At 53.6% G+C, this 15,997-nt stretch overlaps 1 protein-coding gene across 4 annotated transcripts; it reads left to right on the forward strand.

The window, feature by feature from the left end:
• Positions 1-807: 807 nt before the first annotated feature.
• TAL1 (TAL bHLH transcription factor 1, erythroid differentiation factor) lies at positions 808-15,997 on the forward strand. 4 transcript variants are annotated; one of them, XM_081055351.1, is made up of 5 exons: positions 808-1,722; positions 3,340-3,495; positions 6,942-7,370; positions 8,587-8,681; positions 12,494-15,995. In XM_081055351.1, the coding sequence occupies exons 3-5, from the start codon at positions 6,943-6,945 to the stop codon at positions 12,946-12,948; spliced, it is 978 nt and encodes a 325-aa protein (XP_080911477.1). In that variant the 5' UTR covers positions 808-1,722; positions 3,340-3,495; position 6,942; the 3' UTR covers positions 12,949-15,995. The 4 variants fall into 4 exon arrangements, 3 of the variants coding, with proteins under 3 accessions (XP_080911477.1, XP_080911476.1, XP_080911478.1); XR_013993733.1 differs by lacking the exon at positions 808-1,722 and having other exon boundaries at positions 2,764-3,495; positions 12,494-15,741; positions 15,883-15,997; XM_081055350.1 differs by lacking the exon at positions 808-1,722 and having other exon boundaries at positions 2,764-3,495.

Here is a 15,997-nt window from a genome sequence, read left to right on the forward strand (position 1 = left end):
GAGAAAGAATAAATGAGGGTGGGGGTGCGGGTAGCAGTGACGGTTTTCGTGTTGTGGTCTTCAGAGGCAGGGACAGAGTGCTGGGATGAGAGTCGCTGAAGAAAGGTGTCTGGAAGGCGGAGGGAGGGACTGAGGTGGCGGGGAGCCCGGGTACCCGAGAGGCTTGGGGATCAGAAATGGGCTGGATCGCCGGGTCCTAGACAGCGCGCCCAACGCTGCGCGGCGCATTCCCGAGCGGGTCCCATCCCCGCGGATCCAGTCCCCACTCCCTCCGGTGAAATTGCCAAATTAAAATGAATCATTTGGCCCATAATGGCTGAGGCGCTTATCAGGGGCGAGCGGCCCCGCGGCAGCGCCTTATCTCCGCGGCGCACACGGCCCGGCGCGCCCGGCCCTCGCTAACTAGGCCGGGAACGTGAGCGGGATTAGAGCGCGCGGGGGGCGCGGGCGGGGCGGGGGCCCCGCGCCGAGGACCAGGCCTCGAAGTGGCCATATGCGCCCTCCAGTAGCGGCAAAATGTGAGCACTCTGGCCTTTTTCTAGCGGCAAGCAACCTGCGGCCTCCCGCGGAATTCCCCACTAATTTCCTCCCTCGTTTTCGCCCGACTCGCAGAAGAGCTCTTCGCTCCTTTTCCCTCGGCTTCTTTCGATGGGGGGCATTTTCCACGGACGCCGTCGCGCTCGCCACCGCCCCTCCCGCCTCGGAGACTCTCTTCCTTCCTTCCCCTTTTTCCTTACGCAATATACAGAAATGCGCGAGGCGGTGGTTGGTTTTCATTTCTTCTTGGTGGTTGTGTGCATGCGGTGGGGTTGTGAGAGTGCGTGTGTGAGCGGCGGAGAGGGCTGGCTTCTTGGCGATCGGTTGCGGGTCCGTGTGGGATGGTGTCTGCGCTGTTTGGGGGTGTAGATTTTGACTCTTCGCGGCCCTTCTGCGTTTTTACCGTTGGATATAATTGTTAGTGTGCCTTCTGGGCATGGGTCTGGTTCCGTGCGTGCGGTTCTGCGGTCTGTGCAATTGCGTTTGGGTGGTTTCGTTGTTGTGTTGGGCGTGTGTGATCTTGACGGCCTGGGGCTGTGTGTCCGGGAGAGATTGCGTTTGACTGATTTCGTTGTCACGTTGGACAATGTGCGGGCCTGACCAAGTCGGTTTGTGGGGCAGTTGGGTTGTGTTTACTCCGCTTCCCTTCCGTGGGGCTGGACGTGTGTGGTCCGTCCTCCGGGTTGTGTGCCCGAGCGCTTGTGTCCTTAGGAAGCGCATTTGCACATCGCTGGGGGGTGGAGGGGACGGCGAACGAGAGATGGAGGCGCAAGTTGAGAGGGCGGCCTTGGAGGCAGGGAGAGGGATTTCACAGTTTATTCCAAATTGTGATGTATTTGGAAGCCAGTGTTGGCTTGGATGGGCAGACGGAGCCGGATCAGCGGCCGCTCTGTCCGAAGGCCAGTCTGTGCCTCGGTGTTTCAGGGATTTGCTAGTGAGTAAGAGGCTCTTCCACGGCCCAAGCTGAGCTGCCTCGCTTAGGCCGGTGTCTTCCTGCCGATAGCGGCCGGCTACGCTTCCCACCGCATTCGGGCTGCGTCCATTTCTGGTCAGTTTCGGAGGTCCAGCCGCCCGGGTCCGCGGGAGAGGCCCGGAAAAGACAATGGTCGTACTCTCCAGGCCTCGCGCTTCGGGTGGGGACCCTTGGGATCATCTCCAAGGAACATTTATCCACCCCCTCCCCGGGTGAGCGACATTCCCGCGTGGGTCGGGTACCCGTCACATCGGTGGCCGGGGCCGGGCTCCGAGGGACGGTATCAATGCTGCTCTAGCTCAGGAAGAAAGGATTTTGTTTTGCCAGTTACTGTGGTTGCTAATGTCATCGTCATCATTTTATTTTAATTAAAATGATCGTCCAGGAGCGAAGCGGCTTTTCCCTTTTAGCCTGGATTGATAACAAAGCAGCGCTGCGTCCCCCAACCAGCTCTGTTAGTTTTAAGTTGCTGGGTTTAGGGTAGAAGAGAAAATGGAGGAGAGACGGACACAGAGACTTGGTCATACAGCAAAAATTAACTCCGACCTAAAACACGGAGAATGAGTGGATTCCCTTTCTTCCCACCCCTCCCCCCAAGTGGATTAGAAGAGGAGAAAGAAAATCTCTCGCATTGGATTGGAACAGCAGGGAAGAATTATTCCTATATTTCCACCAAAGTCGGGGCAAAAAGGACGCCTTTGCGGTTAATTCAAGATTTCCATGTGTGATCATAAACTGGATGATTTACACAAAATAAATTAAACTAAAACCTCCAGAGCGTGGAGAGGGAAGCAACCTAAATTTCACTACCGCTACACTCTGGGAAGTAGTCATGGGTTTATTTTCACCCTCCCTCTGGTTTATCGCTGCGAGGAATTATTAGAATTCTCCCCTTCTGTGCGGGTTTGAACACCGGAAAATCAAAAATCGTTGTGTAGCGATGGTTGAGGGGAAGGCAGAGGTTTCTTTTTCCTTTCCTTTCCTTTCCTTTCCTTTCCTTTCCTTTCCTTTCCTTTCCTTTCCTTTCCTTTCCTTTCCTTTCCTTTCCTTTCCTTTCCTTTCCTTTCCTTCCCTTCCCTTCCCTTCCCTTCCCTTCCCTTCCCTTCCCTTCCCTTCCCTTCCCTTCCCTTTCTCTCTCTCTCTCTCTCTCTCTCTCTCTCTCTCTCTCTCTCTCTCTCTCAATCAATCAATAGGAAAAAAAGGGAGCTGGATAGATCAGATATCCACCCCCCATCCTCTCGGATCCGCGCGGTTCCGACTCCATTCCTGCGGGAAAGCAGCTTTTGAATTGGGTTCTGGTTTCGCTTTGGGCAGGTGGGGGTATGGAAAGAATGAGGGGCTCGGAGGTTCTGCCCCATGGACTCGTCTTTGAAGACTGGATTCCTGGTTTCCCACACACATCCCCATACCCACCCAGGCTGGGCTGCGGACGACTCCACATTGTGGCTGCAGCTCCGGGCCTCACACGGGCTCCAGAGCCAAGCACGTAGACGTGTCCGTGCTTAGAAAACACCCTTGGTCACACTGAACCAGACAGCCCAGTTAGAGGGTCCCAAACGCTCCGGGCAGCCTACAGCGGGACTCTTGTTGTTGGACTAAATAGCTGTTCCTGATTGGTCATGTGTAGGGTTCTTTTTTATGGGGTGGGGGAGGCTTCAAACACCTGCAGGTTGGGGGCGGAAAGCTGTTCGTGACTCCCCGAGCTGGTTGGTGAGGACGTGAGGTAATTCCCAGCCATTGACCCCCATTTCTCTCTCTCTCCCTCCCTCTCGCCCTCCCTCTTTCTCTCCACCCCCATTTTTCCTGGAAACTCGTTTTGGGCGCGGCAGACCGCCCAGGACCACACTGCGGCCTGACTGCTGGTCTCTCGGGGAGAGGGGGAAGCAAAGACCCCCGTCCACGACCTGGACCTCGGCTTCCGCCTCTCTCCGGTGAAGGAGTGGAGATCCTATGGAGAAGGGCCGATCTCTCTAAATATGCCCCAGGTGAGTTTGGGGGGGAGGGAACGGTATCAGTGGAAACTGTGTCCAGGAAGGCCTCGGATTCCGGTCCGGGGTGGAGGAGGCTCAGGACAGAGGACAGTCCAGTCTCAGATGGAGGCGGAGGAGAGGACGAACCCAGAAATGGGATTCCGAGATCTTACTCTGCGGCAGACTGGCCTCTGTGACTCTGTGGCCCTTTCCTTTTTGGACCTTGGGTGAAAACAGCTAGTTGGACTTACTTCCCTTAGGCTGCTCCCGTCGGTCCTGGTTCTGGGGACTGTTTCCCAAGGCTCCTAACCTTGGAACGGCTATATCCGGGTGGTGCAGGCTGCGTGTGCCAGGGGCGCCGGCAGCAGAGAGATGGCCGCAGCCATCCAGGCTAGGGCAGCCCCAACTCGGGTGGGCCTTGACCAGGGCCTACGGCCTAGGGCGGGGCCGCGCTGGAATCCTCCTCCCCCCACCCCTCCCAGAGCGGAGGGGAAAATGGTTCTGCTCCCTGGAGACGATGGTTCTTGCCTGTGCTTGGGGCTCCCCCAGGGGGTCTTGCGGGTGTGGGTGCAGTGTGAGGAAGGGAGACCGCGTTTAAGGCGGTGGCTCTAGCCCCAGGCACAGCAGAAGCTGTTTTCATAGAAGAAACTCTCCATTTCGGAATTTGGAGCTGCCTGAGACCTGGTACCTGCCCCCCAGGAGCTCCCGGGGTCCCCTGTCTTGTTCAGGCATACACAGAAAGGTTCTAGTGGTTGGCAACAGATGACAATCTGTGTTGAGGGCTGTGAGCTGGGTCTTGGCCACACAAAGAAGAATTGTCTTTGGTCAAATACCCTAGCGCCATTCAGTTTGAAACCTCCCCTCTCCTTCATCTCCCCAAAATAAAAAACAAATAAAAATTACTCAGGCTTTGCTTTTAGTAATCTTAACCAAAGCCAAGTGATGGGGTTTAGTTGCTGAAAACCGACAACTGAAGGTACATCTGATTCCTCCGGTGGCTTCCTCCGGAGCTTGGACCCCTGGTCTGAGTGATCCTGGTTGCAGAAGAGCCCGCCGGGTTTTCCTGAGGTCCAGGGATGGGCGGGGAGTGCTGGGCCACAGACCCTGGGGACCAATCATAGGTTTCCCACAGAAAGCCTCAGAGATATGGATATTTATAGACATCTGGAGAGGGCATTTGGGTCCAGGGTCAGCTCATCTGGAATATGTGCTCTCCTTGCCCCTCGAGGATCCCGTCCTTCGCCAAGCCAGGGAGCCATGAAATTAATCAGAGGGTATAAATGTGTCATAAGGAGAGCTTGAGCTCAATCCGGCCATTGCAGTGCACACCGTTTGTCACTCGGTTAGAAACTGGGGCTGAAGCACGTGTCACTGGGCATACCACAAATTGGGACAGTAAGGTAGGGAGCGAGCACATTGGAGTTTGTTTATTTTGCCATAGGATGGTATATTTCTGGTGCATTTCACTGCAGCAGGGGGAGTCAGGAGGACCTGACTGGTATACCTTGGGTACATTTCTAGCAGCCAAAGTGTCTTGGCGGTCCCATTCTGTGGATACGGATCTATTGTTTCCGCCATAATCGTAAACTCGCTTCCAGCGAAGCATTGCGAACCCACTACCTTGCAGCTCAGTGTACACCAAGTCTTGGGGAATTTTGTTGTTTCCGGGCCGGGCCGCAGGGCAGGCAGACCTAGGGAAGGAGCGCAATCTGAATGGCGATTCTCCATGAGCTTGTGTGTTTGGTAGCTGTTGAGCTGAGCTCCAGAGGCGGTTTCAGAAAGTCTGGTCTTTCTTCTGAGGTGGAAAGATGGTGCCTAGGTCAACTCTGGTCCTGAGATGGTGCAGTGACAGAACGGGAGATCGATGGTTGCCCTGAATGATTAGATGGACTCTGCTTGTGGCGGAATTGGATTTTTGTATATTTATTTTCTGCTACAAAAAATACCCTAATTGTAACCTGAGAGCAGAAACCTTATTTTGAATATTTTATAAAGCCTGTCAATTTGATTATATTTATTTTAATTTTATTTTTTAAAATAACTTACAAGCATCCCCAACCTTTGGACCTAGAGTCTCATGGTTTTTTTTGTTTTAGTTTTTGATGGAGCCTGGCTCCATCATCAATAAAGCAGGGTGATGGAAGAACCTGAGCAAGTGCTCCTGGGGAGTGGAGCCCCTGTGGTCATCCTGGATTATAGTTGTGGAGGAGAGGCGTGTCCTTGGCTCTGGGGGTATATATGGGAGGGCATATAAAGAGGATAGTGCAGACAGAGGGAAATCGGAGTTCTAGTCCTGCTCTGTGGAAAATCATTGTATTTGACCTTGGGCAAGGCAGTAGTCCCCTGGACCACCCAATCTCCATGTCAATAATAATGTTTACTTGAGCATTTGCGCAGTGCTTTTAAATATATAAAGGAGGTATTCCTCCCATTTCCCAGAGGACAACACCGAGGCGTGGGAATTAGGGAATGCTGGGAGAGTTTAAAGGCTCTCATGACACCCCTTCCCCTGTCATGCAAGAATGAAAGTTCAGCCCTCCGTAGCCTCCGGGGCACCCTTTGAATGCGCAGCGTCCATACTGCCTGGGCCCGGATTCCCCGCCAGACCCCACTTCACTTCTGAGTCTAGCTGAGCAGAAGGCGGTGGAGTGTGCAGGGAGGCGGAGTGTGCTTTCCCTCCTGATGTCTCCTCTCTGTCAGGTGGGAGTAAAGGACCGCTAGGGCTTCCAGCAGCTGCACAGAATACAGGGTGGATTTGCTTGGTGTAGACAGACATCCCCGCAGGGGGAGAATATATATTGAAAGTGGGTGCTGGTTCCCTTGGATAATTCTCTGGCATCTCTCCGAATTGGACCCCAGGTCCTGGAGCCTCCGTTCCCTGAACTCCCCACTTGCAACCCAGCAGGTTCCTGGGTGAATGTGTTAGCGGTGCGCCGAGGCGGGTACTGCGGAGAGGTGAGGGTTCGAAAAGCACCCCACGTCCGCGGGCCCGATTCCCCGCCAAAACCAAAAGGCCGAGGCGGGAGGAACTCGGTCGGGGATTTGTTCCCTCCTCTTCCCTTGCAGCCTGAGAAGGGGACGGAGTGATACTTCTTTCTCGCTTCTTTCTACAGTTCCTTCCTCCTTTTTCCCCCTTCTGTTTTTCTTTCGCTGTCTGTATCCCTTTTCTTCCAATGTCTCTGTCGTCTTTCTCCGTCTCTGTCCTTCTGGCTCTCAGTCTCTGTACCCCAGGCACCCTCCCCTCCGCTCCCAAGCCAGAGACCCCCTTTCTCTCCCGCCCCAGCCCCGCCAGGGCGTCAGGCCCCGAGGGCGAGTGTGTGTCCACGTGGCTCTAAGTTTATTGCCTTGTCCCACGTCTGGGAGGTGAGTTTCTCTTTGTGCCCTTCACCGCCTCACTGCGCGCCACGTCGGTGCGCGGGGGCGGATGTCAGAGCGGGCCCCCGCTTGTCTGTCCCCCGCAGGATGACGGAGCGGCCGCCGAGCGAGGCGGCGCGGAGTGACCCTCCCCTGGAGGGACGGGAGGCGGCCGAGGCCCGCATGGCCCCCCCGCACCTGGTCCTGCTGAACGGCGTCGCCAAGGAGACGAGTCGCACGGCCCCGGTCGAGCTCCCGGTCATCGAGCTGGGCGCGCGCGGCGGCCCGGGGGGCGGCCCCGCGGGTGGAGGCGGCGCCGCGCGAGACTTAAAGGGCCGCGACGCGGCCGCGGCCGAAGCGCGCCATCGGGTGCCGACCACCGAGCTGTGCAGACCTCCGGGGGCCGCCCCGGCGCCCGCCGAGCTGCCCGGCGACGGCCGCATGGTGCCGCTGAGCCCGCCCGCGCTGGCCGCCCCCGCCGCGCCCGGCCGCACGCTGCTCTACAGCCTCGGCCAGCCGCTGGCCTCGCTCGGCAGGTCAGGGCCCGGCGGGACGGCGGAGGCGGGTGCGGGCGGCCGGGGGCGGCGGGGGCTCCCCGCGGGAGCTTGGAAGACAGGGAGGGGCTGCTTGAAACTCTCGGGCGTCAAAGCCTAGAAGCTGGGGTCCACGTGGACAAACGAGAAAGGAGCCCTCTATGAGTGTGTGTGTGTGTGTGTGTGTGTGTGTGTGTGTGCACACGCGCGGGCACATGTGCGGGACCCTTGTGACTGCGGCGCACCCGGCTGTGTGAAGCCAAGAGGGAAGAGCAGGCATGTGGTGGCGTCTGAGTAGGAGCACGGTGTGCTGTGTGATCAGAGGGCAGGGTACGAAGAAGGGAGTTGAGCGAATGTGAGAACCAGGCAAGAGTGTGTCTGACTGCACTCCCCGCCCTGAAGTTCTTTCGGAAACTGCAGCCCGCAGTGGACAGGTACGAGCTGAGGATCTGAGCGCGGTAGGGAGTGTGCCCGCTCTGCTGCATCTGAATCCTGGGGAGTGGATCCCTCCCTCCTTTCCCCAGCCCCTCTGCCCCTAGCTGTAGTCTCTGGCCCCAAGCCTTTCCTCCGCTTGAGGTGAGGCTGTCCATTTCCTTGCGGAGGCTACTGAAACGGTGGAGAGATGGAGGACAGGCAGATGAGGCAGGGATACAGTGTGGGACAGTTGGTGAGTCTGCAGGAGACCGGAGAAGGAAGCTGTAGAGAGCCCCGGGTTGGTGATCCGGGGTGGCATGCCAGCAGTGGTGAGTCAGGGTTTCCTGTCTGTTGTCTGTCCACAGGACCCCATAAGGCCTGGGTGAAGTTGGGGTAAAGTTGCGGAGGAGGGGACAGTGTGCCTTTTTATGGTGCTGGAGTTGCACACCACTAGGTGTGAAGGCCACGTCTGCCTGTGAGAGCACCTGTTTGGGAGTGGAGGCTGCCTGTGGATTGTGTACGTGTGTTGGGGGAGGGGAGTATGTCTGTCTGTGGAGTGTTTGTGTGTGTGTGTTCATTTTTGTGTTTGTTCCATATGTTCACCTCCGATTCTGTGTGTATGTGTGTGTGTGTGTGTGTGTTCATGCTCCTTCTATCTCCAATTCAGAGGTGAAGGGACCAGGGTTGCCCTTATTTTTCCAGGGGTGGGGTGGGGGCTCAAGAACATGCAGGAGGATCGCTAAGGAGCCTCTGTCTCACCTCCACCCTGCATGTGATGGTGTGATCTTCCTGCTCCCTCCCACAGTGGGTTCTTTGGGGAGCCAGATGCCTTTCCTATGTTTGCCACCAACAACCGAGTGAAGAGGAGACCCTCCCCTTATGAGATGGAGATTACTGATGGTGAGTCTGCCCACCCCCACCTTTGTTATTTGCCCCTCAAGCTAGTTAGGATCCTCTGAAGAAGGGATCAGGGGGATTACTCCTAGGTGTTTCACATGGATGGGCGGGGGTCCTTGGAACACCAAATTGCCAAAGTTTCTCACACTGCAATTTAGCAATGTGGGACTAGGTAAGAGGGGACATGGGTGTGAAGACACATTTATGGCACTTAGTCCAAATCTCTAGGGTCTGTTGCTGACCCCACTCTGATTCCATTCCTATACTTGGCAAGGATCCTTGGGGCGGCGGGGGGGGGGGGGGGGGGGGGGAGAAGGGGGAGAAACACAAGGTGCCTCTACTCTAAGCACTGACCCTCAGGGATTCCTTACACTTCCCTGCAAGTCCTCTTTGGAGTTGGGAGTCTGCTCCCTGCCTGGAATTGCACCTTCAAGGGTCTTCTTGTTCTACACTCAGGACTGAGACCTGGAATTCCCTTCCTGACATCACAGATTCTATGCTGCCTCTTCGCTTCCCCCCAAAGAGCCTTAGCCCTGCTATTATGAATTTCTTGAGTAGTCTTTGGCCCTGAACTTGGGGGAAGGGGTTGGATGAGTGGAAAATTTGGAAGACCCTTTCCTTCTTCCCAAGACTGACCTTATGTAACCAATGGGGACCAGCGCCAGGGAGCAGGAGAGCAGGATCTTAGAATTGAGGGACATGGAGAAAGTCCCTGGAGCTCCCAGTGCTCAGCCTGGCTGGGACCTGGGTTCCTGAAGGAAGGGTACCTGAGGCCTTGGAGACAGGCTGGGATTTATGCAAGGGGCCAGAGAGGAATGTGTGTGGAGCTGGGGCTTCTGGGAGTCCTCTGTGGTCTTCTGGAGAGGAAAGGGGCTGGAGTCTGGACAAGGAAACAGGCCTCAAACCAGCCAACCAGACGGGGGCACAGGGGTATAAGGTCAAGAGGGAAGTGTGTTGGGGTGTTAGTGCTGCTAGGTTAGAGAGGGGAGGTGGGTATACCAAACAGGAAGCAGGCAGAACCAGCCATGAATTTCCCCAGGGAAGAGGCATTTTCTACAAAATGCAGAGACAATGGAAATAAAGCACAGAGGAGAGGAAAGAGGTGATGGGAAGGGGTGAGGGCTTGGGGGAGTACAGGAGGACAGGGAAGTCATTACCCATAATATTACCAATATTTACTAAGCACCTACTCAGTGACCGGCCAGAGAAAGAGGACATAGAGGTTTGGATAGACTCAGGAAAGAGGAAGGTGGGGAGAGGTGAGTAGTTCTCTGGGAAGGAGGCAGAAATGGGGGTGAAGGGGAGAGTGTAAGGGTGCACATAAATCCACGGACTTTGAAATCAGATATTTAACCAAAGAGAGTTCATAGAAGTGGAACCAAGGCCAGATCTAAAGTGAGGACTTAATGTGGTTCCTGTTGCTGAACTTTTCTGCACCTCAGTTTCCTCATTTGTAAAGTGGGAAGAGTAATAGCTTGCCCACAGGTTGTTGAAAGTGTACAATGTGGTAAAGCGTTTTTAGCGCTTTAGGGTAGGTGCCCCTTCTGGAGCCTGTCTAGTTGTAGCTGTGACAGCAGTCATAATGCCCCCTCCCCACCTAGGAGTTCTCTCAACATCAGTCAGCATTAGTCATGGAGCAGGGGCTGGCTCTCTCTAATGCCACAGCTGAGGGACTCCCCTCTGTCTGGCTTGGAGGCCAGAGGACAGCAAGTTATTTCCTCTGAGGCTCCCAGGGTAGGACTGCCCAGCAGGTGTGCTGTGTTTTTCCCAGCCTGGGTCTGGCCTTTGGCAAAGAGTCAGCTGGGCTGGGACCTGTTGGGGTTTGGAAAGACAGCTTCAGAGGCACTGTGGCAAAGGATGAGTGATCCTTCTGGGAAAGTTGTGTGTGTGTGTGTGTGTGTGTGTGTGTGTGTAAGTGTAAGTGCGTAAGTGCACACATGCACATGTAGGAGAGAGAGAGACAATCAAGAAGGAAGTGTCTGCACAGGTGAGCTGGGTCACAGACTGACCTCAAAGGCAAGATTTGCCTTTGTCCTCACCTCAGTTTCCTTAGCTGTCAAATGAGCAATGGATCTTAGGTCAATGCCTTGTCTTCTCCTTTACTTTTATTCCCTGTCCAAGTTTCCACATTCTGAGGTCTGGATCCAGGGGTCATCGGAAGAAAGCAAACAAATATGACCAGACTGGCAGTTCCTTCAGTGTGCAGAGATTCCTAAGGACTCTGGGAGCCCGGCTCTGTGCCTCAGTGTTGAGGAGGGAAGCTGCCGCCACAGCCCAGGAGGAGCTCAGGAGCACTAGCAGGGCCCACCTCTGTCTTCCCTGGCTTTGGACATTTAGTGCAGTGCTTTGCACACCGTAGGTGCTAGATACATTCACTCTGCTGTCTGCCCCTGCTCCACAAGTCTTAACACACAAAAGCTAGTGAATATTAGTCCAGTCTGTATTCAGTGCATTGTAGACATGGAGAGACTGAGGCAGCCCTCAGATGCCTGCCTAGAACCTCACGTTGAGCCTGGGCCTGGTTGTCTCTCCATTTCTCTCCTCGGGGAGAGAGCCCACAGTGTAAATCCTTTCTCCTCTGATCTCTGCTCTCTCCTCCATTCCCCACCCCCAACAGCCTGATCAGTCAGTCAGCAAACATTTACTAAACCTTCACTCTGTGCCTTCCATCACCCTTAGAATAAAATTCCACACCCTCCTGTAGGGCCCTATGGGATTGAACTCAGACTACTCTGATCTCACCCACATTCATCCAGCCAGCCTGGCTTCAACCATTTTTCAGCTCAGGGTCTTTGCACATGTTGTACCCTCTTCCCTTCCTGTGCCTGGCTGGCTCTTCTTCAGCCTTAAATTCTTACCTTATAGACGTCTTACCTCCTCTGAAAGGCCGTCCCCAACCACCTCAGCTAAGTGTAGTAGCTCCTTTCCATCTTTTATTTATATTCGGCCTCATGTCTGTTTATCTGTTTGCTACTTGTTCATCATCTGTCATCTCCATTAAAATGTAAGCTCCACGAGGGCAGGCACTCCATCTGTTTTGTTCACCATTATTCTTTAGTGCCTAGCACAGTGCTGGTTGTTAGGAAATAACTGATAAATGGATAGTAATAGCTAACATTTATTGAATGAATATTTAATCTGAAGCAAATAGTGTCTTAAGTACTTTGCCTGTGTTAGTTGCTAGAACCATGTGATAATATTATGACTTGAGTGACTAGTATTACCTCCATTTACAGATGATGAAGCAAGGCAGAGAGAGTTTAAGTAACTTGCCCAGAGTCACCGTCTAGTGAGTAATAGTCAGGAGTTGAACCCAGAAGTCTGGCTCTAGAGTCTGTCTTTGTAACTAGTGCTCTATGGGCTCTTGGTACAAGTGAGTGAGTGAATGAATGAGTGAATGAATGAGTGAATGAATGAATGAATAATATGTGGTCCCTGTCCTCAAATGTCTCACAGCCTAGAGAGACAGAGAAAGAGAGAGAGAGAGAGAGAGAGAGAGAGAGAGAGAGAGAGAGAGAGAGAAGCATAGAAGCATAGAAGCATACAGCAATGCTCACAAATGATGGAGATCCAGGGATTATAGGGCTGTCGTGGTTGGTTAGATCTCTCTGGAGGGGCTGAGGGAAGTCCTCAGAGAGGAGGAAACAGATAAACTGGGTTTTGAAGGATGAGTAAGAGTTTTCTAAGCAAAAGGAAAGAAGGCATTCTAGATTTCCCAAGTTTCCCAGTAGATGTTTTCTCTCCTTCCCCACAGGAAAAGATGCTTTGGGCAATCTGCAACCCACTCTCCTAACCCTTGTCCCCCTGCCCTCCAGGTCCCCACACCAAAGTAGTAAGGCGCATCTTCACCAATAGTCGGGAGCGATGGCGGCAGCAGAATGTGAATGGGGCCTTTGCTGAACTCCGCAAGCTGATCCCCACGCACCCCCCAGACAAGAAGCTCAGCAAGAATGAAATCCTCCGCCTGGCCATGAAATACATCAACTTCTTGGCCAAGCTACTCAATGACCAGGAGGAGGAGGGCACCCAGCGGGCCAAGCCTGGCAAGGACCCTGTGGTGGGGGCTGGTGGAGGGAGTGGGGGTGGAGGGGGTGGTGCACCTCCAGACGACCTCCTGCAGGACGTGCTGTCCCCCAACTCCAGCTGTGGCAGCTCCCTAGATGGGGCAGCCAGCCCAGACAGCTATACAGAAGAGCCTGCACCCAAGCACACAGTCCGCAGCCTCCATCCTGCCATGTTGCCCGCCACTGATGGAGCTGGCCCTCGGTGATGGGTCTGGGGCCATCCTAAACCACCCAGGAGGATGCCCTTAGGCCGCTGGGACTGTGGGCTTCAGGTGATGTGGATGAAGATTGGGCAACTCTGAAGCAGGGCAATGGACTTAATGAGCTTTCTATGATGTCTGAACTTTGGGAAGCCCAAACTGCCCGGGGGCTGGCTTTCTTGTTTCCTGCTTCAGTAGGAGAACAGAAAAATGGAGTAAAGTGGTAGGTACTTTTCATGAAGACTGCACGGTCTTCTCCCTTCCTCAAACCCCTAAGACTTCTCAAATAAGAGGCTCGAGTGGCACTGTTTTCGGCCTGGAGCTTGGGAGCCCTGTCTTTGCTGAGACCTGGGATTGTCAGCTCTCACCTGAGGCACTCAGCAGCCTCTGCCTTGCCTTTAGCCTCTCCCAAGCTGGCTGGGGTGGCTTTTGTGGCCACTCTGTCCAAATATATAGGTACCCAATAGCTGCCCGTTTCTTGAGCCCCATCTTCACCCAGGCCAGTGTTGGTCCATCCAGCTTGCCAGCTACTGCAGTCACAAACCTCGAGGTGCTTTCTTCAGGGCCTGATTGAAGAAGATGGCCAGTGGACTGCCTGCTCCCGACTAGCTGGGTCAGAGGGTCAGAAAACCCAGTAGCCCTTACTTCTTGCCCTGTGCACTGAAGCTCTGCTTTCTCTCCACTGAAACTTGTCTTCCTACTCCTTGTGGCTGTGGGGACCAAGTCTGCAGCTGTGAGCGTGCCCTTTGGGCTTTGTGTGAAGGCAGAGAAAGGGAAACCAGTTAGAGGAAAATGAGCAAGAGCTATTTGGGCCATATGGGCTTCAAATCCTGGTGGTGTCTCAAGCGACCTACCTGTATTCTCGGCTCCACATCACCATTCCTGTGCCATGCGCATGTGTTGGTGCTGAGAGTAGACGTGAGCCCCATCTGTGCATTCCGCTCGATGCTCAGAGGGACCTCCCTGCTGCACGATGTCTGTTTGCTGAAGGTTTGCTCTGTGTTCCGAACTGAACTGAGCACAAATTCTGTCCAGGTCTTTGGGAGGTTTTCGTGGCATTGGGATTTGCTCGACTGCAGTGATTTGTGAGATCTTTAGGTCCTGATATGACCCGGAATCCAGCCCCAATCCTAGGACATGGGGAATCCAATCAGAAACCAGTTTAAGATTCACTTAGCGGAATCTGAAACACCCCTCGATGGTGCAGCTTTCAGTCATCACTGTTGTATGGGAGGCTGGCTTAGTGTAATAGGAGTGCCCGCTTACAAAAGTTGTACACGACATTTTTGTAAATCAAATCTTTATCCTTCATCTTTTAAAGAAATACTACCGCAAGTCCTTTGTAAGTAAAGAATCCTTTAGTAGAGTGGACCACTGCCCCCTTGTTGGAACAAACGGCACACAAGTCGTACATACCTGTCATTGTACCCTCAAGTCACCCCAGCCATCTCCCACCAGGTTCTGCCTTTGAGGTCAGAGGGAAATGAGCCCATGGCCCTGCCCTGTCCACGACGATGTGGAAGAAGCAGCGCTGTGGCTGTTGGAAACGCCCTCACACATGTTGGGTTTCAGCCCAGGACTTCCCTCGCTGGGACGGGGCCTTGAGTACAGCCGAGTACAGCTGTGTGCAGACAGGGAATGATCACTCGCCTCTGCCCCTCCTTTTCAGTTGTGAGGTCCAGTTCTTGGGGATGGGAGCAACATGGTTAACACTCGTAGACTCTGACCCTCCGTCCCATGTCAGCTTCCCAAAACCGTATTTTGATGAACGTTAGGATGGGTTCCTTTCCAGTACTTGGCAGCTCCTGTGAGGAATCCCATCTGTCTAAAGATGGAGACTTTGTCCTAGGTCCTAAGGCTGTGTTGCTTCCAGTGGATTAATTTGACTTGGGAGTAAAGAGCGGCCACTGTGTGAATGGGTGGATAGGTTTCTGGAGATGGATCACACCTTCAATCAGAAACTCAAGCTTCTCGCTCCCTCTTCTCTCAGATTCACAGTGTGAACTGGACGAGTTCTCTCTCCGAGTGTCAGTTTCTCATCAATACCCTGTCTTGTCCATCTCCTAAGCTGTGGACTGAATGGAATCATGAAACTAGAAGCATTTTGAGACCATAGAGCTCTATTGCCCTTAATGACAATCGTGCAGTGGGGGTCCCCACCCTGAGTCCAGGACCTGGGCATGGGTCAGGCTGCCTGACACACAGCATTTGGGTCATTTCGGTTCTAAGCCACTTTTGCCTGAGTTACTTAGATTGTCCCCATCTCTCTAGATTAACGTCCTTTCTGTCTCATTCTAAGTCAAGGTACAGGACTGAGAATGGAAAAGAGATATGGGAACATGGGGAGAAGATATAAAACATGATGCTGGTACCCAAAATGGGACTGGATAGGAAAGCACAAAGCTCCAGGTCTTTGTGAGAACTACAAGATCCATTATTCTATTTTCATTTCTAAAACCTCTCCCTGCCCCACCATACCCTTCGCCTTCTTTTGCCTCCTCCTCACACATTAAGAAATGGCAACATTCCCCAAATAATATCTGTACAAAAGGGAAAACACGTAAAGGTTAAAAAAAGAAAAAAGAAAAAAGAAACACCATGAGGAGAACAAAGATGACTGTAATAAACGAAGGGACGCCCATCTTTTAAGAAAAATTCCTGTATTATTTGTAGTGCAAACGACAACATGGTACAACCTTTATCCTTTTTCAGAAACAAAACCCAGGGCACAGCATCCGTAGTCAGCTGACAACTGTTTCGGCCTTTGGGGGTGGTCTGCTCGTACTTGTGATGTCAGTGGTACGTGGCCCCTGCCGAAGGTGTGCCCCCTGCCCATGTACATAGCGCGGTGTTCCTGTGGGCGGGCCCAGCACTTTCCCTCAATGTTGTACTGTACGTGATGAATTGATGAATTGCGTTGGTCTCTGCATTTTTCTGCAGGAGAGGAGTGACCGCTCCAGGTACTGTGACCTTTGTACAGCCCAGAGGCCAACACTGTGGGCGTGTGACTCTTTAGCGACAAAACCCATGTGGTGATGAAGTGTGTGTATATATA

Source organism: Rhinolophus hipposideros (assembly GCF_964194185.1).
Source record: "Rhinolophus hipposideros genome assembly, chromosome: 8".
In the NCBI taxonomy this organism is placed as follows: Eukaryota; Metazoa; Chordata; class Mammalia; order Chiroptera; family Rhinolophidae; genus Rhinolophus; species Rhinolophus hipposideros.

Excerpts from the sequence above, each read along its gene's own strand:
- TAL1 (XM_081055351.1), top strand. The coding sequence starts at position 6,943 with ATGACGGAGCGGCCGCCGAGCGAGGCGGCGCGGAGTGACCCTCCCCTG. Across the intron at positions 7,371-8,586 it reads CCGCTGGCCTCGCTCGGCAG|TGGGTTCTTTGGGGAGCCAG; the intron begins GTCAGGGCCCGG and ends TCCCTCCCACAG. Across the intron at positions 8,682-12,493 it reads TGAGATGGAGATTACTGATG|GTCCCCACACCAAAGTAGTA; the intron begins GTGAGTCTGCCC and ends CCTGCCCTCCAG.